General features: G+C 41.1%; 2 protein-coding genes and 1 long non-coding RNA gene across 4 annotated transcripts; 1 reads left to right on the top strand and 2 right to left on the bottom strand.

The window, feature by feature from the left end:
- Window positions 1-24: 24 nt before the first annotated feature.
- On the bottom strand, window positions 25-27,646 carry LOC136759155 (uncharacterized). The gene is made up of 4 exons (XR_010820012.1): window positions 27,344-27,646; window positions 26,926-27,031; window positions 8,345-8,456; window positions 25-3,631 (listed from the first exon to the last, which is right to left on the bottom strand). It is a non-coding gene; the product is annotated as an uncharacterized LOC136759155 (long non-coding RNA).
- Window positions 10,644-12,989, bottom strand: cebpa (CCAAT enhancer binding protein alpha). The gene has a single exon (XM_066714022.1). It carries the CDS (start codon window positions 12,740-12,742, stop codon window positions 11,843-11,845), a length of 900 nt encoding a protein of 299 aa, XP_066570119.1. The 5' UTR covers window positions 12,743-12,989; the 3' UTR covers window positions 10,644-11,842.
- Window positions 18,524-22,746, top strand: cebpg (CCAAT enhancer binding protein gamma). Of its 2 annotated transcripts, none has more exons than XM_066714020.1 (2): window positions 18,524-18,764; window positions 20,239-22,746. In XM_066714020.1, the coding sequence occupies exon 2, from the start codon at window positions 20,371-20,373 to the stop codon at window positions 20,842-20,844; it is 474 nt and encodes a 157-aa protein (XP_066570117.1). In that variant the 5' UTR covers window positions 18,524-18,764; window positions 20,239-20,370; the 3' UTR covers window positions 20,845-22,746. The 2 variants fall into 2 exon arrangements, with proteins under 2 accessions (XP_066570117.1, XP_066570118.1); XM_066714021.1 differs by having other exon boundaries at window positions 18,525-18,646.
- Window positions 27,647-27,992: the final 346 nt, after the last annotated feature.

Below are 27,992 nucleotides of genomic sequence, written 5' to 3'. Positions count from 1 at the left end.
CAGAAGAAACAATAGAAGGAACTGTCTTGTTTACTGATAACACCAGTTTTTATTAATATCAAGTACAAACATTTGATCTTTGGGTTTGCCAATTGCCTTCATCAGAGATATGCTTGACTTACTGTCAGGTTATTAAAGGCTGATTACTCACAAAATTGTAATGAAGCTCATCAATGATGTCTGGGTTCTGGATTTTCCCATTTACAGATATTTTAAAAATCTCTGCGGGTCTGATATAATTTAGCTGATTCAGTAAAGCAAATCAGCAATAGAGACTAAACACAAATATATACATACTGCACCAATCAATGTTGTTCTAGTAATGTCTGATTAACACTGCTCAAAGTCTAGAAACAATCAAGAAATCAGGAATCTACTTTGTGCAATATAAATTCATTTTGGTTTTAATAATGAATACAGCTTTTACATAGGGTTATGTTTTTTTGTTTTTATTTTAAATGGCATGACGTATCTGGTGAATCTCTCAAGCCATACATCATTCATTTCCTATCTTTCTCCTTGGAGTTTGGACTTCAATGATAGCTGAATCTTTTGGCCTTTTCTAACCTTGAAGGCATTCTGCCACAAGCGTTAATAAAACCTCAGTTGTTGACTCGTGTTCATTCAGAAAGAGACATCCCACTGAGCTGTAAATTGATTTATCTAGAGTTGTCTTTAACCCGTTTTGCTTTATTAACCATTTCCTCAAATGTTGTTGACCCATTTCCACTGTTGAAGCTCTGCCATAAGCCACCAGATTTCAGTTAGGCAATGTAAGGCACCACTGTACCACTCTCCATACCTACACGAGAAGGACACATACAAGCCAATTCTGAAATTGATCAACAAATACTCAAGTCATTCTTTTTGCACTGCCTATAAACAAACAAAGCTTCTCTGAACCCATACTCCATACTATCACTTGCAACTCATTTTGGGGTTCTGTCGAATTAACGCAAGCAACTCCATGAAAGTAACACTAATGCATTCGGTCAGTCAGTACAGACACGATGGCTCAAGAATGCAGCAGATGGAATGACAGACAGCTATGACCCACGCTGCACCATACCACCTGCGGCTAAAATTGCTGTATCGAAACAGAAAAAGTGCAAAAGGGAGAAAAAAAAGCCAAAAATCACATTTCAGCAACCGAAGAATCTTATCAGGCAGTGGTACCACCCAGGGTTTCATCTCGGGACTGTCAAAACTTCATGAGAACAGGGAGGCCTTAAGGAGCTAAAGCAACAAATTTTTATTTTTATTAGTTTTTGTGGTTTCTTTTTTTCTGTTTTTACTCATTAAATAAGATTACTTCTGAAGGATTTCTGACACTGCGGGATACTGGCTATGCTCAAGTACTTAAGCTGTGGTCGCCGGTCATGATTATCTAAAGGGAGTTAAGTAGAAGCCGCCATGTTCCAAATGAATAAAAATGGCAAACGTACATTATCGAGGTGATTTAGAAGTTGCTACAAAGGGGCGAAAGAAATTTGAAACTGCCAAGAGTAATAAAACTCTACATTCTTTCCTTGCCCTTCCTTAAAATAGCACCCTAATCAGGGCTTTTTGTCCCCTCTAGTACACAGGAAATCTGAACCCCGAAACCAAAGCTAATACATTTATGAACAAGATCGTTTAATAAGGTCTATTATTAAAGCCATGCTGACAGTTACATTTCAGATCCAAATAAGAAAGAAAAAAGTTTTTTTTTTAATTACCAACATTATGCAGTGTTCTTAGTTTGATGTCGAACAGATCTATTATGATTTTTTTATTATTATTATTAATTTATTTTGTGTTCATGATCAGATTCATTCTAAATTGACTACTATCTCCTGGACTTCAGTTCAAATACTTTGATTACTTGCAGAACAAGACAAGTATGTAGATCCAGTGCGTGGTTCTCACAGTATGTGTTAAGACATGCAACAAATTCTAAAGACTTGTTTTTTTTATTTATGTTATTGTCGTCATCTATTGGTGCAAACACATGTGTTCAGCAAATGTGCAATATCTATACAGTATATATTTTGATATAGTGCTGCAGCAAGTTATTGGATGTGGGCACAAAGAATAACCACATTGCTCGTTTATTTTTTAAGTAGGATAGCTATGGAGACTGAAATTGAATGAGACATTTATAAAGATTCATATAGAGAGAGCAATTAGTGCAGCTCACTCTAGGTTCATTGTGGCTAATTATCAAGTCTCCTGAATCAGCGCCAGGGGGAAAGGACTTTCTTTCGCAGGTAGAGTACGTCTCAATCCACTGACAGTCTATCCCAGCTTAGCATTCCCACTCAATTCCCACACGGTCGCACTAAGGCACTGTGTAGGTATGGATATAAACACCTGCATTTCAACACCGAAGGTATTATCAAGTGGGGAGCTGCCCCTCTAGTCATCACGGAGACAGATTATTAAGTGAGATAGTGGAGGCTCAGCTTCTTGGGCTGGCATATTAAAATTGAGTTTTTCTGAGAAGGCGGCAGATAGGGGAGATAGCAAACAAGCACATCATTGTACCACAAAAAGGTGATCTGCAGATTTTGTGCTTTTCTGCAACTGAGTCACAAATGTGTACCACTAACTTCTCCTGCCTGAGGATTTGCCACTTTCTATTCTTTCCAGAGAGACCAGCTTGGAAAAATATTAATGTATCATCCTGGGGTATCCTTCTCGTGGCTGAACACTTGAGTATCTAAAACCAAACGCCCTTTCACACATGGTTACATTTAACACCATAAATTGCAACAATGTGCCGCTGCTTTGCATTTGTTTGGTTGCTGTTCTGTTTATTAACAATCACGATGCTGCCCGTGTCAATCACTGCTTTGAGCATCTGCTTTTATATCCCTATATATAAATAAGGTTTACACCTGATGCTTCTTTTCCACATAATAAAATATAGTCTCACTTTGCTTTAACAGATTGCTTGAGCCTCAGCCAGGGAAACCCGCAGCCCAAACTAGGAAACCAGTGTTTCATTTTTCTTTTATGTCTTTCTGCCCCCTAAGCTGACTTTATTCAGAGGACGAAGGGTCAATGTGTTCAAAAGTCACCCTGTAATTGGCCCGTCTGATGAAGATGCACCAGGATTATTCTTGGTCTGACAGCTATGTGCTACACACACCGGTAACATGAACTGGATCTCTGAAAGCTTCAGGACTTGAAACAAGCATTCCATGTACTGAAGGGTCTTGACAACCCGAGAGGATGACACTGAGATCGAAAGGGGGACAGAAGCATGAGCAGAAAAGAAGAAATTAAAAAGATGGACATTTCAGATGGAAAAAGTACCTATTTACACAGAGAGCAGTGGGTTTCAGGATCAAGTTACCTAGCAACATATTGGCCACATTGATCCTGAGAGAAAGGTATAGATCTCATTTGTATGTTAACATTTGTCTTGTTCTTTCCTCTTAGTGATAGTGAAGTATGGTTTAATTTGCACTTCCATCTCTGGAGCTAACTACTCAGAAAAACCGCCACAGTTTTTGCAGTCACATGATCTGCTGAAGAAGAAAAAAACCTTCACGATAACAGTCTGCGTTCTTAACCTCTTCCTCATTTTCTCAGATGAAATCAACCATTCCCCTTTTCTCAGGGTGTAAGGCGTCGGGGCTGTTTTCTGGAAAATAGCAAAACAAGAAAGCAAAACAAAGCATGACAATTAAAATACATTCAGCACAAAAACACCAAAACGGTCCAAAAACAACATCAAAACCACTAAAACTTTCCTCAAAACAAATGCAAGATGCAAGGCTAGCTGTCAAAGTCGGACAAATGCCATATTTTCTCCCGTGCGAATGTAATAGGGAGTAATTAATAGTCTTTTCCTGCCTAAAAAGCAGTGAAAAATAGACTTCCGTTGTAAACATGACTCTTCTTAACACCAATCAACAATGTAAAGAGAGGGTAAGCATTGTTAATCTCTCTGCGGAGCCTGCAAAGCAACCCCAGAATCTCACAGTGTCCCATTAGCACCGATTTTGCTGCATCTGCTCTGTATATCCACTGATCTAAGGAACTACCCACATTTTAACATTAATACTTTTTTTCACACAGGGGTAGTTTTACAGACATTTAAAACTGGATGTGCTATCCTCTCTCATACCTGTCAAGTGTACCTTTCAATCTAGCAAGGATTCAGTATACACCCACATGCAAAATAAAAACAAAACATTTTACCCGTTGACAAAACCTGCTGGGCTGGGGCTCAAGGAGACCCATTATTTAGTGTCTATCAAAGTGACAGCTTAATCAAATATTTAGGAAGAATAGAATTCACCACATTAATACAACCTTAGGTGAATAAAGCAGGCGTGTGAGTGCGTGTGTGTGGAAGGCAGCAGACTTTTATAGGGACATTATCGAGAAGGCACCCCATGCTTGCTGGAGTGGTTATCTTTCCATCTTCTGTAACCGGTCTTTAACATGGCCCAGCTTTAAAGTAATGTCTGAGAAGCCCTCCTATAAAGGCCCAGATATGATCACTTTCTTCATGCCGAATAGCTGTGAAAGCAATAACACCCAGCGCTTTGCCACTAAAAACAAAACAACACAAAAAAGCTTGCTACAATTCCCCCGGCTCTCCATTAAAATCATTTTTTCCCCATGCCATCCAGATATTTTTCATTATTATTGGAATCACTGGATATTTTCATAAGCCCTTTGGTTTTAAAGCCTGAACGTAACCTGTAATTGGGCACGATATACTTCTTGCCATTTTTCTGTTGTTTTTTTCTTATGTGGTGGTGGTGGGGGTGGGCATTAAGACTGTTGTCTGGGACCGCAATGTGAAAGTGAAATATAAAGCGAGCACAAATAAGACAGGGATTAAAAAAAAAAAGACCTGCTTCAATTACATTTTCTAGCAGATTGTCTTCTGCAGTAAGTCTGTGAAACTCACAATTTTATTGCATTTCATGAGTTAATTGTTTTTTATACTGCTCTTACAGGCCTTAATTACCAGGAGAGCTTTAAATACACAGTGATTTCCAACAGAAGTGTGTTCATCGTGTTTTAGGTCAAAACAACACTCACACAGGACCCATTGTAGATACATATTCTGTGCGTTTATTCAGGCAGACCCAGACAGGTACAGAAGAATAGATTATATTGTGCTTATGGTGGGGGAGTGTCCAGTTTACATGACATCAATCATTTTGAATTCTTAAGTGCTGCCTATACACAAATACCCGATTTTCCAAAAAGCTCATGTTGTGGAGCTAACAAGATTCACCGCTTACATCAACAGAGGTGTAAACTCACAAAATTGGTGTTACCTCTGGATCGTCTCTGTTTAATTCAATAGCACTGAACTGTGGCTGCTCAGAATCCAGAAGTATACCCTAAGGACATGATTTGGTAGAAAATGACCTGGACACCATAATATCAAATCTTCCCATTTACAATAGGAGAACCAATTAAAAGATTCAGTAACGACAGCTGTACTGCACTGTAACAAAAACTCTGTACAGGAAATATCATATAGGAATGATTATGATTTTCTACTTCTAAAAAATGTGGTTAGAATTCGTGTGAACTCAGCAAAAGAGCAGGACTGGTGTGATTCGTCTTGGTACATGTTGAGGTCGTGTGAACTACCCGTAGTGGTTATGCTGTATCTCTTTAAATGTGGGGCTCCTGCATGAGGGTCTGATTTAGATAAGGCTTGGAACGTGAACCAGACAAGGGCTTGAGTCATCCGTCAGTGCCCGGTAGCCCAACCTGCTGCTTCTGAAGATAGGGAAGGTACGAACGCAAGTTGCAACATCACACAAATACGTAAACAAAGCTCAGGCCTGGCTCGAGCGAGGTGTCCGCCTACAGATGCAACTCCACACCTTGGACCACGCTTATAGAACCAGCTACTGTACTTTGTAGTTTACACATGCACAGAGGGTGATCAAAACATCAGAAATAAAGAGACACTCAGAGAGCTGTTACTTCAGTTCTTTTGCATGTTTCTGATCTAGAACAAGGATTTATTTTTTATTTGGTTTAATTAAAGGCCCACATAACTTTCCCCTGTCCTGTACTAATTTAAAAAAATTAATAACTCAACTGATGGAGCACTGTGAGCAGCAATGAATTAGTTCTGGAGACAGAGACACATTCCTGGAAAGCAAGCAAACTCAATTTACTGGTACCCATCAAAGAGACATAACCATAACACAGCACGTGATAAAATATGCGTTGTGACATGACGTAATAGTGAAAGTTCATAGGTTCAATTGATGCAGCTTCAGGATCCAAGAGACCAACAAGCAGAGCTTTCTCTCCCTTCGAAATAGTTGCATAACTGTTTTATAAGGTTTTAGCAGCGAAACCTTTATAAGGCACCACAAACAATGGATAGTTCAGACCGCAAACAAGCTAGTGCAGAATAATTACCCATGATCCTCTGTGTCTCAGCCTGTGTGCATCCACTATGCGTTACACTATGCATTGTCACTGGGTTAAACATTAACAAAATAGACCGACAAAAAATGTACAAAGTATAAGGCTGAAGAAAAAAGCCAATGGGATTCGAAGGAGAAGACACACCTTCTGTTGTCTTTTATGGCCTCCATTCCTGATCTCCACACACAGGATGCACTTCCTCGATCTACTTTCCTGATTAACCCCATAAGCCATATCAGGAGGAAAAGGTTATGAACCATTTCAATAACAAAGGTGCTAGTACTCAGCTCACACCACACATGTTCTATTGGATTTAGGTCTGGAATATTCATCGTGGCTTCGCTTTCCCTTGGACTTTTGATTCATGTTTTGGGTTGTTATCCTACTACAACCCCACTTGAGATTCTTGAAATGGCTTCTATCCAATTCCAATACCACTTCATCCAGCATAGCACACCCTGATTATATTTTGTGCGACTCTGAAAAACTGACACTTAAAGCCAAACGTATCCTACAAAACATGGATCTGAATAGCGCACAAAGGCCATGTCGGGGGGGTGATTCTGAAATGAGTGTGAGGTTTATAAGCCTGACTAAAGTTTTAGGAAGTCACAAAATTAGGCAGTGGCGGGGAGGGGGGGGCAAAAGACAGGAAAGCAGGCACAATGTTTAATTCCCTTTGCCTGATGATGTCTGGTATGCATAAAGAGAAAAAAGCTGATTCAGCACTATAGGGCCTCAGGCTGACATAAAGGTCTGGTTAAAAATTGATCAAATGGCAAATATTGAAGGAGAAAAAAAAGCACCCTCAAGCGCACACAATTGCACACGCTCCTAGAAGTGCGTGCACACACACACACACACACACTATTTCCAGCTCCCTAAGAATCCTTCTGTGTGTGACTGTTCACTACTGTTTGACTTCGAAGACCAAGGGCTGCCCTCGCAAAAGCAATGACTTTGAGGAAGTAGTCCAAACATGTTAAACAGAAACTTTCCAAAGCCACTATTTTTATTACCTTTCAATCCCGATGAAACATGCTCCTCTGGAGGTTAACCGCTGAGTGCACAAAAAGGCTGGTTGACTCCACCACCAGGGTCAGGGGTCAAACCAGCAGCTGAGTCAAGGACCACGTTCACATTTGGGGCCCTGGGCCGCCTCAAATTTCTTCTGAGTTCCTCGGAAAAACGTGAAACCTTTTCTCTGGACTCCAGCGCGTTTGTTGTCATTTTTAAAGTCTGATCTTTGCATTTTTATTTTCCTTTTAACTTGGTCGGGGGAGTAATTGATACCCATCGAAAGAAGCCTTTGATCGCTTCTATAGTTCTATAGACAGCAGTACTCGTACACTTTCTTCGGTTTCTTTTTTATCTTCCATACACATAGTAAACAGTGCTTTAATTTCTGCATCATCCCAGTTGTTACCTCCAAAGCTGGCATTTGTAATTGTACTGCTCAGCTCAATATAATTGCATTTCGAATTGCATAGTAAACAGCTGGTCTCGTTTTAAAATGCAATGATTTGAATGTAAACCTGCTTCGGTGTACTGACGCTTTCCACCGGCCCAGGGCCCGGCACGCTCATATTCACATTCAGGTTGCCTTTAGGCCCCTCAAAAGATTTAGGCCGGGTAAAAAGGGGGACTAGTTTTCACCCGGCCCAGGGCCGCCTTAAAACTGTGACCCCGTTCACATATGAGTGTCCAGCTCTGTTTCATTTCCACGATCTCCATCATCACTGCCAACAACAACAAATAAAGAAAACAACATAACTGATACAGCTGTCTTCTAGCAATGCATTCAAATATTAATTATACACTTCTGGCTCCATTTATATGTGTGCGGTAAAAGAGCAAGGTCTTCTGAATGGAGAATTCAAAGGAAGATGCATTAAAAGACAGCTCCCCAAAGCCTTTCAAAACATCCTAGACCTACCGTTTCACTGGCGCATAATGATGATGGGAAGGATGGTCTAGTGTGTTGGAGCACAGGAACAGAGGGTAAAGACTCCCTTTGAGCCCTTTTGAGCTTCATGAGCCTTCCAGTCCTTTAAAAACAAAAACAGGGGAAACAATAAAGCATAACAGCATTTTTAATATTTTTCTCTCAAAATAAGGTAATAATGAAATATTCCACACTTTCTTGTTGGCTGCTATAGAGAAGTCTGCAGGCTATAAAATGTGGAATAGCTCAAATGTGTCCCTGGGTCTTGAACCATGAGTAGTAGGAACTTATTTTATGATAAACTACGAACAACCAAATGAAAGCCTCCTTAAGTCATTCTGCGATGCATGATTTGTCTTCATTAGTTAAGACCTACACACATGTTCTTCTTATTATTATAAAATAAGAATATTGGCTATCAGGTTAATGTTTCTGCAAGCCTTTTGTCTAATCAACCGCTTTCGTGTCCAACAACTGGAAACTCTGCAGCGATTGATTTATTAAACCTTACCTAGCAGATGTTTGTTCTCTATTTAACTAATGACGTAATTACGGTGTGCCTTTGTGTGAGTGACCCAGTGAGGTGAATAGCTATTTAAATAAAGTGACTATGGCATTAGCTGCCTGTTGTCCTCAGTGGACTAGACCCCAATCGAGAGAGCAGTGCATTGGCTTACACAGCCACTGGTGAAATCAATGTTTACAGATTGCTCCTTGGCTGATCACAGGGTTACGGGACAAATTAAAAAATATAAAATGAGTAGGCGGGGCAGTACAGATTGCCCTATCTGTCATCATTCCTATCCTTATGAGAACCTGCAATGATTTACTGATAGTGTGTAGTGACAGACAGCTTATGTAAAACAGAAACACAGCACAAGATTTAGCCGTCAGCCAAATGTCTATGATATAGAAATTAAATCTTGTTGCCACTTGCGCCTGTGTGAAGAATAATCTAGCAAGCTAGCTTCAGAGGAAAAGAGACAGGGCTGGGGCTATAACCTCCAAATAATGGTGCCATGGGTAACTGCTTCAGCTCCTTACACAGTGCTAATTCAATCTTTCTTAAATGTCTGACACGTTAACCCTGAGCGCTAATGAATGTGTCAGGAGCAGCTGCATGAAACAATTAGTGGGAATTTAGTATTGAGCTGCCTGGCAGAGATAAAACTGTGCAGGTGGGATCTCTCGGCTGCAGTTTGCAGCAGTTTTCCATCTTTAGAGCTTCTCAGTAGAGATATAAAGCTGCCCCAACATTTAATTTACGCGTTCCTGCAAATATCTCCAGAGAAGGAGTCGATTCAAAGGTGAAAACTGGACTTCTAAAGGATAGTTAAAGGAATCTGGCCAAGCCACAGATGGTGGGTGGCACAGTCTGAACTGGAGTCTTGAGGATGCACTTTGGACATAAATCCCAACCCCCACTTCTGAATATCTAAACCTCCATGTTGTCGTTTTTATTTATATTTATATATTTAAAACAATAACCAGGTTTGGGCTTAATCTTCGTGACAACTATCTCAGTCCACCACCATGTCCCCTCCTCGGCCTCAGACGTCACCAGCCATCAGTAATGTCGACTGGAGCCAGGACGGTACATTTCTGGAGACTGCTCGGTTACAGTCAAGAAAACTTCACACTTGCAGGCCTGTTGCAGATTCGTTCATGTTGAAGTATGTCTATGAGGTGCTTTGAATTAAAAGCATTGTGCGCACGGTGAACATTTTCTGGCGTAAAATCTGTTAGCATTTTATATATAGGATAGATATTGATGCTACGTTTGTGCAAATCTAACCAATTTCAAATTCCTGCCTTAAAATATGCTTGATATGTAAATAATTGTGCGATTTCAGTTATCCAATTATTATTACCGTTATTATTAATAGTATTTGTATAGCTTTCACATAAGAATAATACATGTAGCATTATCACTTACCGGATTGTAAATTATTGCAAGTTACTGTATCCTGTCTACAGTTCATGTTGAGCTACTTCTGCTGGGCAAGCGCCACCTACCGGCAGCAGCTTCAACTGCACCACATGCGCAACGTGCAGAACTGCGTCTCATACTGCTCTGCAACATGTGTCAGACATGAAACTAACACATTAAGAATGATATACACGTTTGCAGTGATTTATTTTAATTACTCTGCCAAAATATTAAAAAAAGTTACAATTACTGACTAGCTTCAAAGCTTAACTATACTAGTATTCGAACTGCATAAAAAGATTTTAACCAAATTGCTAATAATTGACTGTTTCGATTAATAAAGAAACATAACAACAAAGATGTCTGGCATGACTTCATTTATTATACTTTCATAATTCCATTTGGGCATATATCACGTATATATATTTTGTATTTTACAATTTAAAACATTTGGCTGAACAAATTGCATTTGTAAAAAGTGCTTACTTTCCTTTTATCCCCCCCCCCCCCCCCCGCAAAAAAAAAGAAGAATAAAAATAAACACCGACCAGTCTTAAAAAAAAGGAAAAACAAGTCAATCCCCAATCCTCTCGAGTGTAATTATTTAATACGGTGTGCATTAACCGACACCAATGAGCAGGTTATCGTACAACAGTATGTCACTGCAAAACCAGTGAGAGAATACAAACAACAGAAAAAAGACCTTTGTTTTGAATCATCGTGAAGATGGCAGCAGAAACTGTAAAGGCACATTTTCACATTTGTTGAATTATACAGCATAAATAGAAAGGTTTAAATCCATAAAGCATACATCATAGCACAGAATACCAAAGGGGTTTAATTAGCTATTTCCAAAATACAATGTGCTTCATTTCGTCGTATTTTGACGACATATAGTGCATATACTAACTGCTCATATGAAGCAGACACCCCAGTATTGCAGTTGCATTCCAGTCCTTTACTTTGGCTTATCCTAATTCAGTCCATACATCTCCCTCCTCTTCCATACAGAAAATAGAGACATTCCTTATATCTTGCCTGACATTTTAATAAAGTGTATCCAGAGATGTAATATGCTGCATTCACTGACAACACAAAGTCAATGCATTGATACTTTCAGGCATTTCAAGAGATGATATCCCCAATATTATCGGTCTTTACACGCACGCACAGCACTTGGCAATGAAGGCGCTTCTTTGGGCACAGCGCACTGGACAGCTGGACTGGAACAGACATGTTGAGGAGAAGTTAACTTTAAAACATGAACCACCTTTCAAATCAGACCGAGAGCCTACCTTAGCTGCACTGATATGTTTTTTTGTTTTGTTGGTTTTTCTGCCTAGCTAACACACATTCGGGCGCATTCTTACATTAAGGCACAAAACACATACACCACCACTCTTAACACTCACATGTGGAAAAATAACTGAGCTTATCGTTTTGTAAAAATAAAAAAGGCACATACACGTACACCCCAGCTGCCTGGCTTCCTTATAAAAATAGAGTTTGAGTAGAGCCCATTATATCTAGAGCAGAGTCCTGCAGGGTTCACTTCGCTTTTACGCACAGTTGCCCATCGCTTTGACCAAAGAGCCGTCGGGAAGTTGCCTGAAGATGCCCCTTAACGTCTCCAGTTCCCGGGTGAGGTGTTCCACCCTCTTCCGCAGTCTGTCGTTGTCGGACGCCAGCTCCAGGACTTTCTGCTGGGTCTCCACATTGCGCATCTTCGCCTTGTCTCTGCTCTTCCTCACCGCGATGTTGTTGCGCTCCCGTCGGAGGCGATACTCGTTGCTGTTCTTGTCGACGTGCTTTTTGGATTTGGACCTGTCGCCGCCACTCATCATCTTCATGGACCCGCCGTGGCTGTTGTGCTGGTGGTGAGGGCTGGGCACCGGGGTGGGGGGCGGCGTCGGGTGGCCCGGCTGGAGATGCATGGTGGTCTGCGCGCAATGCGCAATCTGGTACTGGAGATGCGAGAGGTGCTGCGGATGGTGGTGGTGGTGATGGGGATGGTGGTAGGTCGGCGGCATGGGTGACTGGCTGGCTTCTTCGTCCTCCCTGGGCTCTTGTTTTATAGCCACAGGTCGGATTCTGGTGGCTGAAGGGTGGTCGTAGATGGGCTCCAACTTGGAGGACTCCATGTAGTTGCTCATGCAGCCGAAGACCTGCTGGTGCGCCCCCGCAGCGCCGCCGGCTCCATTGGGGTACTCGAAGTCCCCGCTCGCCAGCTTGGCTTTGTCTTGTTTGGCGCTGTTGTGGAACAGGTCGGCCAGGAACTCGTCGTTGAAGGCGGCCGGGTCGATGTAGGCGCTGATGTCGATGGAGTTCTCGTTCTCGCAGATGTCGTTGATGTCTCCCGCGGCTGGAGGCTCTTTGTAACAGTAGGCGGCTTGCTGGTTCTGGGGGAGGCTGGTCATCAGGGGCCGCTGGTCGACCTCGTAGAAGTTGGGCTGCTCCATGGAGTATCTAAAACCGGCCAGGCATGGCGAGGAGCTGCGGGAATCCAGCTTGATCGCAGTGCCGGAGAAAGCCTCACTGGCTAGGTGAAAGCGCTGCCCTGGCAGGTGTTGTCAGGCCGGGTCTGGGAGTTGATGGTGTTGTACGAGGCAGGGTGGCTTCCCAAAGGCAGTCCTTCCAGGCCGGCTGAGGGTTATTAGTGTCGAAGCTCCAGTAGCTCACAACTCACTGATTTACGCTCCCCACTCTTGTTCTATATATACGGTAGTGTCCGCAGCCAGGCGCCGCAGGGTCCTACTGCGAGCGGCGCGCTGATAAGGGCTGTGTTTGTTTTACCTGCTTATTTCAGTGGATGGATAGAGGTCTGGGGTTTTACTGAAAACAGCAGCAACGTGCAGAGAGAAACAAAAGTGCTAATTTAATTAAACTGTCACGACCTGAGGAATTACAAATAACACACTGATATCATTATGGAAAATGAAAATGCATACACACAGCTTTTAAAAAGAATACAAGCATGCACAATTCATCATTCGATGTTTTCAGTATTATTATTATGTATTATTAATAATAATAATAATAATAATAATAATAATAATAATAATAATAATAATAATAATAATGGTATGTGTGGCGCAACTTAACATGTATCATCGTATAGGGTCCAGCAAAGTAATTTATTTGAAATAATTTGAAATTATGTAATACACGGTTACATTTAAAACTCATCATATTTTTGGGGCACAAATTACAAACGTCTGCTCTTTTTAATACATAATCAACTACTACATGGACCAAAACCTATATTTCAGATTATTATGATTTTTTTTCCAGCTGTTTTGTGTGTCAAGCCTGGTTAGCAAACGAATTCTTTATATTGGTTTTATTTGGTAGAAACGGATATCATAGTAAGCACACTTTTGTTATTTTTACCTAATTTGAATTAGTGTTTTGTAATGATAAATTATACATAACCGTAGCTTTGCAACATGATTATTTTATAAACATCATGATGTTAGCATCGGACTAATGACATTGAGATGCTGCAGGCTAGCAATATATTTCCAATGCTGAATTGTCTTCAGGTGAGCGGGCTCTGTCTGGGCACTACTGAATGAGGTACACAGATCCACTGCGTCTAATCTGGGACTGAACTACATAAAACCAATGCAAACATCACCACAAAGGTAGTGACAAGTGTGTGCAGTTTCCAGTAGCATGTGTGTACAGTACACGTTTTGTTTGTTTGTTTGTGTATTACAGTCAATCTGCTCCTCAAGGTGCGTTCAATGCACGTTTGATAGTTTGGTAACCAGGTGACACAGCGGGGTGTAAAGCAGCCTGGAGCCAGGTGATATCACGAAGTCCATTTCAATGACTCGCTTTTTATTTGCACACTTTTGTGCTGCCCGCTGTCCCAGTCCAGACAGTCGTGCCAGCCATATCTTCCCATGCTGAGACCCGTCCTGACAAAGCTCCCTGCGCCGCAAACGTGCCTTTTTGCAAATGAACAAAGTGTACCATGGCAGCTCCTCCCCTTGCATGTGAACTCCAGCTGATTAGATACCACGACGACGAATTCAACACTATCGGGGGAGAAAAGAGTCAAACGACGTAGTACTGCAATAGACCACTTTTCCAAGATAATGCTGCCTGTGCAGTCTTACTTAATTCAATGGTCTATTAATAGACCGTCTGCAAGAGTTTAGACAAATCTCAGATTCAGTCTGGGACTTCACAGCATGCAAGTGTGACTGTAAGGGGAGATGGACTTTGCTGTGGTGTACTGATATAGGCATGAATTAAAAACAAAATAATAATTAACTTTTGGGTTGTTTAATATGCCATGCTTAATACCGCAATTGCAGACGTAGAATAAGGTGTATGGAGTCGTGTGTTTGGTTGGCAGTTTTATAGTATGGGACTCATTAGAGCTATCAGGAGAAATCACACTACTGAAAAGGCGATACAGAGTTTGAATCTATCGCTTTCTGGAGTGAAGTTGATATATTTTTAAGTTCATTAAAATCGTTTCATCCAACTTGTGTGATGCAGTCTACAGTAAGTTATTGTATTTATTTATTTGTTATGTACAATTTATGTAACAAAAAATGTAATCCTATCCAAAGTTATATTAAATGTAAACCCCATCTACTAGTCACACATAGTATAAATGTGTTGAGCTGCAAACTGAATAATACTTTCACACAATCTTCATGAAATCCAAGTGAAAGGTTACCATTTCCCAACGTTTGAAAACTCCAAGAGTCTCTGGCTAGTTTGCACCCTGGCTACTATATTATTAGATATGTAGTGAAATTGCTTAGTAGATGTGACTTACCTACATAAGGGATTCAAGAGCCGTTTGCCAATATTGCAACATTTCTGGCATTTTTCACTATTGAATTACTACATTTATTTTGTCTGTGTGGAAAGCTAATAGTCGAGAGCACTGCCCGTTCAAAAGCTGAAAATAACAATCAATCAAAACCAAACCAAAAACCCGCTGCCCTAACACCCGCATTGGGCCGGCTCGGCCATTACCAAGTGATCTTTTGAAGTGGTCAGAGCAAAATTTGATATTCAGTGGTTAGCTCCAAAGTCTATTATTTGTATATCCGAAAATAACTAGACAATTTGGAAAAACAGTTGAAAAAAACAACAACAGATGATCAGATTCGTTGTACTCCTACATTGTAGCCAGGATTTCATTATGAAACAATAAATACAAAATACATTTCTTAATGTCTACTGCTGCTTACAGGTGCAAATGACCTATTGCCGGTGGCACTACATCATCAGTAGCCCACCCTTTGAGGGCATTACGCTGCAGTGCCTGTCCCGGACAGCGCAGGGCTCTGCTAATTGCGGTCTGTGTCGTGAATCTCTCTGCTGAGCTGGGAGCTCCCTCTGTTGTTTCTCGCAGTACTTGTTCCAGTTTTAGCAAGTCTGGAGAGACTGCTTTTATTTAGCACCGAGAATAGACCGCTTTCATGTTCTCTTCCACAAAATCCCCGGTCAATTGGGTTATTTGCAGAAGATAGTAATATGGAAGATTGAATAATGTCATATTAGCGAGTGATGTTATGAAATGGGTTTAAAAATTATTTTAAGGGCATCAGGTTTGTATCTCAGTACAATTCAGCACATTTCTCTCATGATGCTGCAGTAAAATTCATTTCTGAACTATGTTACATATATTTTGTACTTAGTGCTGACGTTTCCTATCCTATTTTGTTTAACTGACTGACTTCAATGAACTGCAAGGACTTTCTAATAAGTATTATTCAACAACACAGATGAAACCCTTGACATTTTAGTATAATTTACAAGCCAAAATAAAGTACAAAAAACGGCCCAAAGGTCATTACAAGATCTCAAGAATTCTACTAGAATGATTGAGAACAACATTTGTAGTTCTGATATTCTGAAGTCCTTTTCCATATTCTGGTGCTGTGTGGCTCTGCTCTAGGGTATTTGATCCCACTTTTTTTAACATTACCGCATTGAATTTACCCACATGGCAGACCTCACAGAGCTCCAGTGGATCAGACCTGGTACAGTGCTGAAAACAGAGAAAAATGTTCTTTTACATAATTGATCTATGTGAGCGATCAAAAAGCACGTGTTATGGAGATAAGAACATTCTAACACTACAGGTAATGGCACATATGCCCTGAATTTATAATTTGTTTATGATCTCATTGCATCCCCACTGTCATTAGATATCCATATTAATCACATCACACCTTTACAGTGATTTCCCATTCAATTCTAGCAGTCTGTCAGCTTTTTGCCTGTGCATATCCTCAGACATTCATTTCATTTTTGTAACTGCAAACGCAGCACACCACAATCCCCGAGGTTACAAACAGGAAAATATCCCGAATCAGCTAATATCACTGATTGCTGAAATGTTATTCTCATAGTTCAATAAGTGCATAACAAAAGCGTTCATGTACAGAGTTGACAGAGTTCCTTTTGAGATTACAGCGTCTCAGTGTCTTTTCCTAGCAGTGCCATTGTTAAGTACAGATTGTGGTGACAATGTTTTCTCTCCAACATAAACATGGTCTCTATCCCAAATTTATGAATCTGGAAAGAGCTATATTGGCAAAGGTAAGAATACAATTTTAGTGGATTTCATTGTACTTGGGTCAAATACAAATATATTATCCATAAAGATTGTTACCATGTTTCTCAATAATGGAGAAAATATTATAGACACATTAATAAGTGTCCTTTTAAACATGCTTGTTACAATCTAGTTTCCTTCATTATACATTTTACAAATGTGATTTTTTTAAAGTTATAGATAGTAAGTGCAACAGGTTTTAATACATCAGTATATTCCTGAAACACTTCCACAAAACAATATGGAGCTTATTTTACATAACTTATCTGAATGTATTTTGGAATGGACATTTGGGAAGCAGGAATGTAAGAAATGTGATATTTCCATGTGCAATCATTTTCATATGCAACTCATTAATCATTATGCGTGTGTTCATCAGCTGTGCTTTTACAAGAACAACGAAAAGACCGCTTCCCATTTTATAAGGGATTGTTACTCACACTACAGCATAACAAATCATAATATTGTTCAAGCAACCACAAGTGTAGCAAAAAAGGGGGACAATATGTTTGTGTGTATGTGCAACACAATTAGCAAATGCATATTGTAAAATAATAGGAGTAACATATGTAAAGAGATTGAGTTTTTTTTTTAATAATCTGTTATTGGGTTACTTCAATAACGTTTATGTTCTTTCTTCTTTCTTGTATTAGAAGCAGAGAGCCCTCACTTTTAAATCCTTTTTGAAGAACAAACCTTTGTGCTTTTTCGTCCTCAAGTAGATTCCTAGTGCTTATTCTTATATTCTTATTACAGTTCTGTGCTTCATGCTGGTGGTATCCCTTTCCCATCATTTTAGAGGAAAAGAAAATGTCAGGAAGGCATTTGAACTACACTAGAAAACACTGACCCTTACAGAGAGCACTACTATGGCATCGTTCAATTCTCAAGGTCCTACTATTCACTCCATTTAATTATGTTATAATGGGGCCAAAAGAATCCCAACTTTATGTCTTGTACTGTGGGGTAATAACTGAGGGTCAGTCGGGGTGTTTATCACACTGACAGCGCTGGGATTAAGCTTCCTTTCCTTGCTTTGTGACTTTAAACTGTTACCACTAGTACAGCACCTCATCTCACTGCCACTGTGAAGATCAACTCACAAGCAGAGTTTAGTTTGATTCGACATGCTTGCTCTTCATAAGTATCCTGTATTTGTGCAGCTGTTACATTATAATGTAATATTTCACTCAAAATACAAAAGCTGAAATGTATGTAATCCTCCAAATCCTTAACCCTATTGAAATATGAAGGGATTGCCTACTGGGAGACTGGAACAAATAAATAAATCAACAAGCAAACAATATGCTGTGGGAGAGGTATCCTCTGTTGCATTTGAATAAAAATCAATAATTTATTTGCATCCCTCGTTAGTTAATGGTCGTGTTTCTGTATGATTTACAGGTGACCTCATTATCTGAATCACAAGCAGATGTGTATGCACTACAGTGGGCCCTCTTCTGTAACTTCAATCAGCTATACATCTCTCCCTTAAGGAACACAGAAAAATGGAGGTCATTGGCTGTGTGTGTGTGTGTGTGTGTGTGTGTGTGTGTGTAGGTGTAGATCTATTCCTGTAACTCTTACTGGACACGCACAGTGAATCATTCATGATTGTGATCGGGCTGTTCCGCACTTCTCCCACCAAAGCCCGCCCCGCTCCCGCAGCCGCCTCTCCCCATTGGCCGCCGCGGCTGTCACTCACCCCGCATTGCATCACCCCGGCTGACATGCGGAGTCCATTGGTGCGGCTGATAGATCTCCCTACATGGTGAGCGCGATTTCGCAATACTTCCACCAGCTCCGATACCAAACAAAAACACGAACTGCCTTTTTAATAAAGCCCGACAAAAGAAACAAAGAAAATCTCACTGCGGAGACCACAGCAGGTAAGACATGGGGGGGATTTTAGAGAAAGCGAGGGGCTTCGGGGACCCGAGGGCAGCGGAGCAGCCTGGGTCTGGACTCCGGGCTCAAGACGCCGAGGCGCCGCTTCGCTGTGGCGAATATAGCGCTGAGGCTGCGGGGCTGCTTTGACGGGACAGCAGCTCCATGTGCCCCTCGGTCGGTTCCTTTCGGCCTGTTTTTATTTGCGATTAAGAGAGAGAACAGGGCGGACAGAAGGGAGATTAGAAACCAGTGGGCGTATCCATCGTCGGGGACCCTCCGTGACTCCTAAAGGGAACACGATCATTGAAACAGCACATTGTGGAGTGAGAGGTTTGAACTAGTACAGATTCAGTGCAGGAGGCTGCCTGGCTATTTCTCCGGAGTTTGCGGGGCGGTGCGGGAGGGGTGAGTGTGCGGGGAAAACACACGATGATGCAACCCCGTGCAATAGCTCTGGCGCACCGCTGCTGTGTTCCTGGGGCGCAGATGGCCGCAGTTCTGCGCAGCTCTGCACCATCCCGGCGAGCCCATTGGTGGAGCGGCGCAGAACTGCGGACGTCTGCGCTGCGCGTCCGCGGCCGTAGGTTTGAAGTGACAGTTCTGCTACAGCGTCCGAGGCGGCGTGATTTGCATTTTTCCTGCGCTGGAATGGACCTGGCTGTGAAGCATACGTCATCGCTTAACCAATACTATTAAAGACGAATCCGTTTTCAGTGTAATTGAAAATGAACAGGGTTAAAACATGTCTGAGCACCTGAATACTTATGATCGATCAGTGCAAACATGAAAAGCGAAAAGTAACTCTGTTGGACTCGCATCGACCCACATTTAGTTGGATTTTGTTTGGAGGCAGTGTGTGATGTTATTGACCTGTTTTCCTGAACCTATTATTAGCTGCGTATGTGTCGGTTTTTCGTGATGACGTTTCACCCGTGCCATTTGAACAGAGGACTGCAGCTGGGGCCACTGTTCAGATGACGTCACAATGCACAGCTGCCCTCAAACACATGATTCAACTGAACCCAGTTGAATAGTCCGTGTGATTCACACTGTGCTGCCAAATATGGTTTTATGGAGTTGTTTTTTTTAAGTTGGTTATTGCCGTTGTTTATGAAACCAAGACAAACATAAATGCAACTTTTTTGTATTAAGTATTAGTACTGGGGGGTATTTATTTGTTCAGCGACATAAAAGGGAATACTTTACATGGGAATGAGGTGGCGATAGCCTTTTCAAGTTGAGCTGTGGTTTTGTTCTGTTTTTAAAACACATTTTCAGAGTTGATTTATGGCTCTCATTTATACTCAGCTATGGGTTTCTATGTACAGAACTTGTTTCAATAATAAAGAAATTTACTCCAACTGTCCCGTAGGATTTCCTTTCTTCATGGTCACCCTTCAAGCACAGTGTGTGTATTTTATATTGTCTGTAAGCTCAAAATAATCTCTTAATGCACACTTTCTATTCATACAGGCGTCCTTTATGTTGAAAAGGAGAGCGGTTCAGCGGTGGTCCAGTGACAGAACGGTGTTCTCTCTTGCTAAAGACGGCCTGGCGAGATAACGCTGATAGGAGGCGGCAGTGGCACAATAGAGCACGGTCCAAATGAGCAAAACGTCGCAGCAGAAACCTTCTACAGACCAGAACGGAGTGAGCGTCATCCAGACCCAGGCCCACACCAGCGGCTTACAGCAGGTTCCCCAGCTGGTGCCGGTCAGTCCAGGCGGGGGCGGCAAGGCCATGGCCCCCAGTAAGTCCAAGAAGTCCAGCCCGGACAAGGAGAGCGACGAGTACCGGCAGCGGCGCGAGCGCAACAACCTCGCTGTGAAGAAGAGCCGCATGCGCAGCAAGCAGAAAGCCCAGGACACCCAGCAGAGGGTGAACGAACTGAAGGAGGAGAATGAGCGTCTGGAGGCCAAGATCAAGCTGCTGAGCAAGGAGCTGAGCGTGCTGAAGGACTTGTTCCTGGAGCACGCGCACAACCTGGCAGACAATGTGCAGCCGCAGGCAACGGAGGCCTCCAACACAGCGCAGAACAACAACAACAACAACAACCACCACCACCACACAGGGCAATAAGGACCGGGCGGGCTGCCGTTTTGGTTTTCAGTGGGATATGATTTTGTTTTTTCATCTACAATGTTTGAGAATTCTACTTTTTTTTGTTTTTATTGAGAACTTTTGCCAAGATGCTTTTGACACTTTTTTTTTTTTTTCTGTCAATGTTGTTGTGTCTTTGTTAACGCAACTTCATTCTCAGCCAACTGACAACCAGCTTCAGGCCTGGAAACGTCAGTTATTTAGAGGAAGCGTATTTTAAAAGCAAAAGAAGATCAGTTTGTGTAGAACCTACTTCTTTAGTTCTATAATATATATTTTTCACCTCATAAGTTATTTCCCCACTTTATGTGGTTGTAACCACAATGTTGCACAAGGCACAAACATCGAATATATCTATTCCTGTCATTAATTGACATCTTGCAAGAAGCTCAATCCAACTTTGCTAGGGTTTTTAAAAGACATCCCCCCAGGTAAAACAATCGGGACTAGAAATGTTCCCAGTTTGAGGAGCTACTTTAGCGATTCTTATGTGTCAGACAGAATTGCACAAGTCTTTGATTGTGTGTTCTACTGACCGTTGTTCGTATATATTTTCCTAACTTATATTCAGATCAAATGCTTTTTTCAACTTTCCTGTGTTTTGGTACTTTTATAATTGTAGAAAGTGTGACAGAATTGATTGATAATCTTCCTGAGAAGACGTACGATTGAAGTCTTTGTTATATAGTACATATTGTAATTAGTATAGACCTCATGTACAGCATGGGTATTTCAGAGCACTGAAAAGACACACCTGTGCAGTTTTTAAGGGTATTTACAGAAGATTAAAAACTATTCTAATTCTAAAACTGCATATAAGGGAAGGCCAAATCTCTGACTGATTTCGTTTTTTTTTTGTCTGACTTAGCTGTTAAAGCAAGACTTCAAACCATGATCATTAAAATAAGAGAGAACAAGGCAATTATTTTGCAGTTCTGCACCTGGTTTAATAGAGAAAGTGAAATAAACATTACAGTGTCTGGGGCGGAGGTTTAATTGCTTTAAATAAATCAGTCTAGGCAGGGCTGTACATGTCAGGCCTAGTTTTTAGAGATGCCAACATAACAGCATGAAAAAACAAGACGCTTTGTCTCTTGTATTTTTAGATGACAGAGAAAAACAAAAACAAAACAAAGCTTATATACTTTATATTTACTTTTCCTGTCAAACTTGCATATTTCCATGGCTGTCAAACAGCGTTTCACTTGTGTAGACAGCTGTCTTCGATGTGTTATGAAAAAGAGTAGAAAATGACAGTGAGGCTTTTCCAGTGACCAACTTTATAATTTGTATAATATGCAAGAGACTTGTGTTCCTTGTAGCCTGTTCCATATCTCAGGACAAACCCAGACGCTATAAGGTCCTTTAAGGCTGGTTCAAGGACAAGACAGGTTGCACATCACTTTGAGTTCCTAAGCATTTTTATGTTTTAATTATACACGATAAATAAGAAGAAAGATTTGCATGGTTAAAAAATAAGAGCAAAAAAACATTGTAAAACAATACTTTCACTTCCTGCCAACATGTAACTATGAAAAAGTGGAGACATGTAAATTCCTTAGCAAGTTACATACCAGCACTATGTTCTGTTATAAACTGTGTGCATTGTAATGTTTAACTAAGATAATCTCAATATATGCAACTAGGGTGAGGTTTTCGATACAAAGAGTAAATCTTAAAAAAGGATTCTGTTTAAAATAGCGAGCGCAAGCCAATTTCTGTATGTTTCAATTAGATGTTTGGATTGACATCTTTTGCTACTAATGTTGCTGGGCAGCATTTGTCTGTAATTTGTGACTTGCTTTTTTACTGGGGAGAAAAAAGATATGGGATAATGTGCACTGTAAATTAAACCAAACATAAAATGTTTTAATTGAAAAACCTTGAGTGTTTTCTTTTATTTCCTCTTACTTTTGCTGCTCTTGTATAATATCTTTTTTCACAATGTGATGATCATGGTTGAGATGGCACTCATTTTGTGAAGCACATTAAGACCACAGCATTTGCTAATGCAACTAAAGATCACTGCAGCCACTTATTTCAGCCAACATAGAAAAGTGCCACACTTCATTTTAAGGGACATGAATGCATGCATGTATATACAGATGGGTGACAAATTAAAGGAAAACATAAGTGTGGAGTGGAGGAACAGAATGAATACAGATGCCTCCAAGCAGGTGTACTGCATGATACAATTAAGCAATTAACATCCCATCATGCTCTGTGGCATGTATAAAAATGCTGAGCAGGCCCAGTTGACCTTGATTTTGGATCAAGATGGCAAGAGGAAAATATCTAAGTGACTTTGAAAGAGGGGTCATCATTGGGCCAGGACTGGCAGGAGCTTCAGTCACACAGATGCTCAACTGGCTAGTGTTCTCGACAAGTGGGCGAGTGCATGTGTGGCAAAACATTTCTACCCTGATGGGAGTGGTCTCTTCCAGGATGGCAATGCCCCCATCCACAGGGCACGAGTGCTCACTGAATGGTGTGATGAGTATGAAAATGATGTGAATCATATGCTATGGCCTTCGCAGTCACCAGATCTCAACCCAATTAAACAACTATGGGAGATTGTGGACCGGTGTGTCAGACAGCGCTCTCCACCACCATCTTCCAAACCCCAAATGAGGGAATATCTTTTGGAAGAATGGTGTTCATCCCTCCAGTAGAGTCCGGAGACTCGTAGAATCTATGCCAAGAGCATTGAAGCTGTTCTGGCGGCTCGTGGTGCCCAACACCTTACTGAGACGCTTTATGATGGTTTTTCCTTTAATTTGTCACCCGTTTGTATGTATTTATGACCAGATAAGTATATATTTTGTTGTTAATTGATATATTTATTTTACAATTTGCTTCCATCTGTATTAAGTGTTAACAACTAATGCCTACATTTTAAATGAGATTTTTTTAGCTGTTTATGGTTTGCTAATAACTGGGCAATAATAAGTGTCTCATATGATTGATCAAATTAATAAAAAAATGCATGTATTTATAACGCTGTTAACAGCTATTTAAATATAAAAAATAAAATAATAGTCCCTTCAAGGGTAATCACATACAGATTGGACGTATACAGAAAACAGTTATTCTCCTGACCTTCAGTGTTTTCAGTTTAGTAGAATTATTAGTAGGCTGAGGGGTGGGGTCTGAGTCTGGTCTCAGTGCTCCAGGTTTCTGGGTGATAGTGAGTTGCTTGTAGCTCTTACGTTGTAAAGCCGTTCCAGGTTCATGTCAGAATTATCCATAACATCTTTTATATCACTTTACTAATACATGACATACTTTAGCAAACAGTAACAGCTAACTACTTGACCAAAACCATATTATTTAGGGTAAAAATACTAAAGAATTATAATCTATCAAAATCATGGAAAAGGGAAGCTATAGATCGAAACAAGTGGAAACCTCTTGGGGGGTTACATAGAGCAGTGGACCGATACAGGGTGGTGGTGATGAAAATATATAAATAATGTCTAACCACAATATTATTTTTCAAATGTACCCAATGTATTATCACAATAGTAACACCAAAAACAAATTAAATACCCAAGAGCATTTCCACAACTCTCCAGACCAAGACATTCAGTCACAGAAGACAGAGGTGACACATGAATACGTTTATCCATTCATTGGCTTATACATTCATTGCATTTAAACACCTTTTGATATTTAGGAAAGTGTTTTTTTTTAAATGATGTACAGGACCTAGGAGCTGAAGCAGCTGCTGCTGCCGCCGAGTCACCACGTTTATGTCCGTTCAAAAGCACAGATCTGGGGGAGGGAGTCTTGCTCCGGGTGACACACAGGAAGTCAAGTGGCTCAACTCGACCTTGAATTGGGAAGCTCCTGCTAACAAACCCTGCTGGTTCAACACCGACGCACTTCACCTCCCTTACTGACTGATTATGCTGTTGGGGATTTTATCATGCAACACACTCAAAAGTATTAATCTTCAAGAGAGATGCATTAATTTAACTCAAACATTAATATACACTCACCTAAAGGATTATTAAGAACACCATACTAATACTGTGTTTGACCCCCTTTCGCCTTCAGAACTGCCTTAATTCTACGTGGCATTGATTCAACAAGGTGCTGAAAGCATTCTTTAGAAATGTTGGCCCATATTGATAGGATAGCATCTTGCAGTTGATGGAGATTTGTGGGATGCACATCCAGGGCACGAAGCTCCCGTTCCACCACATCCCAAAGATGCTCTATTGGGTTGAGATCTGGTGACTGTGGGGGCCAGTTTAGTACAGTGAACTCATTGTCATGTTCAAGAAACCAATTTGAAATGATTCGACCTTTGTGACATGGTGCATTATCCTGCTGGAAGTAGCCATCAGAGGATGGGTACATGGTGGTCATAAAGGGATGGACATGGTCAGAAACAATGCTCAGGTAGGCCGTGGCATTTCAACGATGCCCAATTGGCACTAAGGGGCCTAAAGTGTGCCAAGAAAACATCCCCCACACCATTACACCACCACCACCAGCCTGCACAGTGGTAACAAGGCATGATGGATCCATGTTCTCATTCTGTTTACTCCAAATTCTGACTCCACCATCTGAATGTCTCAACAGAAATCGAGACTCATCAGACCAGGCAACATTTTTCCAGTCTTCAACTGTCCAATTTTGGTGAGCTTGTGCAAATTGTAGCCTCTTTTTCCTATTTGTAGTGGAGATGAGTGGTACCCGGTGGGGTCTTCTGCTGTTGTAGCCCATCCGCCTCAAGGTTGTACGTGTTGTGGCTTCACAAATGCTTTGCTGCATACCTCGGTTGTAACGAGTGGTTATTTCAGTCAAAGTTGCTCTTCTATCAGCTTGAATCAGTCGGCCCATTCTCCTCTGACCTCTAGCATCAACAAGGCATTTTCGCCCACAGGACTGCCGCATACTGGATGTTTTTCCCTTTTCACACCATTCTTTGTAAACCCTAGAAATGGTTGTGCGTGAAAATCCCAGTAACTGAGCAGATTGTGAAATACTCAGACCGGCCCGTCTGGCACCAACAACCATGCCACGCTCAAAATTGCTTAAATCACCTTTCTTTCCCATTCAGACATTCAGTTTGGAGTTCAGGAGATTGTCTTGACCAGGACCACACCCCTAAATGCATTGAAGCAACTGCCATGTGATTGGTTGGTTAGATAATTGCATTAATGAGAAATTGAACAGGTGTTCCTAATAATCCTTTAGGTGAGTGTACATGGCCCATACAGTAGGACCAATGGGGGAGACCAGGTATTCATTCACATAACTGAGATTAATTAATGATTGGTTACGTCATAGTTTACTGTGTATAAAAAGTATGCTTAAATAAGTGAATTTCATCAAAGTATAATCCATCTGAATGAAATCAAAACTGGATGAGGTTTGATGAGGGGAAATATGGCCACACAAAAATGGGTTTCTGTTGATTCTTCATTGCGAAATCCAGTGTCTGAGCAACGAGTGTCATTTCAGGCTGACTCTTCATTGGATGGGGCTCTTTGATTAGACGTTCATTCCGTTACTAGGTGAGACTCTGCCAAGATTTATTTTTATACCTTGCCTTGCTTTCAAGGCTGTGTAAATTAAAATAGCTTATTTAAGCACTGTGCAAACACTGGGATAGAGAACAGGGCTAGGCCTTTGGTATATGGGAAAGGACAATAAAATCAAGGTATAGCAAAAGCAAACATTCATTAATTTCACTCTTAACCACCACTTCAACCCTCCCCCCCCACACCTCCGTCCTTCCCTCCCTACTGCAACCTGAACAAAGAAGACCTCTCACAGTGAACAAAATGTATGAAGAACTCTACTCGTTTAAGTTCCTCCTTTGGGATTTTTAGCTCGATCCATCCCTGAGACTAGTTTCTACTGAACAGCCACAGTGCCCTCTTGGAATTTAGGTGGGAAAACCATTTCATCTAGCTTGTTAAATGTAAGAACAGATATTCTGCTTATTCGCACTGCAAAGGTAGTTGGTGGAGAATATCTGTAGAGATTACATTCATTGAAAAAGCTTCTTGGTCCAACTTAAAAACAAAAATGATGTTCTACTACCTGGTCAGAGATATCAGTGGGTGATGACCCTACTTTGGCTTTGGGCACGGACACTGGAGCAGCACTGCACTAGTGGCATGTCTTAAGGGAACACTTCTGCGTACATCTGAAAAGAAAAACACGTTATTATTTCAGGGATCTTATACGTTTCATCAAGTCTGGGCAACCATTGGCAATGAAATCTCCCACCCTGATCGAACCCTATAATAAATCACAGGACATTTCGATCTCAGTCCACAGAGATAAACCCCCAGCTCTGGCTTCAGTCCAGAAAGTGTTTGGAGTTTCAATAGCAAAAAAAAATAATGAAAACAAAATACATATAATATATATATATATATATATATATATATATATATGATATCAAAATACAATGAAAAGACTCTAAGCTTGTAAGTAACAGGATTATATTTCTTACATTTGACTAGAAATGTTGGGGGAAGGAGGCAGCAGCAGTGAACCAGGCAGGTGGACAGGCTGAGGAATTTGGCAGGCTTATGGCTGGGAGTGTGAGCCAAGGAGAGGGCGAGGCTTCCCAGCACAGTCAGGAGATGTGGACCTTGGACTCCTGAAGGTGTGCTTAACTTGTTCAGACTGATAAAAAAAAAAGAAAAAAAAAAAAAAGCCTACAGCAAAAAATATATAATAAAACAAAAATGTGGGGGTGGGTATGCGCACACAGCGGGGTCTGGGAAACAGCCAAGGTATCAGGAGAGCAGGAATACCGAACAAAAATGTGACCATCACGCCACATCCCAATGCAGGCCTCCCTTTTCCGAAAGCACACCCCTTTTTACAGGAAGCGACACGTATTCTACAGGGTTGCTCGAGCACTCATGCGTCTCTGTGGTGTTTCCTGGGTGAGAACCTTTAAGGAACAGGGGCTTGGCTTCGTCTCGGTTCAGCTCGTATCAAATGACTTCACTCTTGCTCTCCCGGGTTGCTGTACAGCGCATTCTCAGCTTTTCCTATTTAGGCGTATCTGTCATAACAGGCAGAGGGATACAAAGCAAAGCAGACAGCCTCGAGAGAAACATTAAACCAAGTATATATTCATTCTGTAAACA

This window comes from Amia ocellicauda, chromosome 9 (genome assembly GCF_036373705.1).
Source record: "Amia ocellicauda isolate fAmiCal2 chromosome 9, fAmiCal2.hap1, whole genome shotgun sequence".
Classification (NCBI taxonomy): Eukaryota; Metazoa; Chordata; class Actinopteri; order Amiiformes; family Amiidae; genus Amia; species Amia ocellicauda.
Note: the sequence above shows the minus strand (reverse complement) of the source record. Positions and strands in the feature narration are given on the sequence as shown.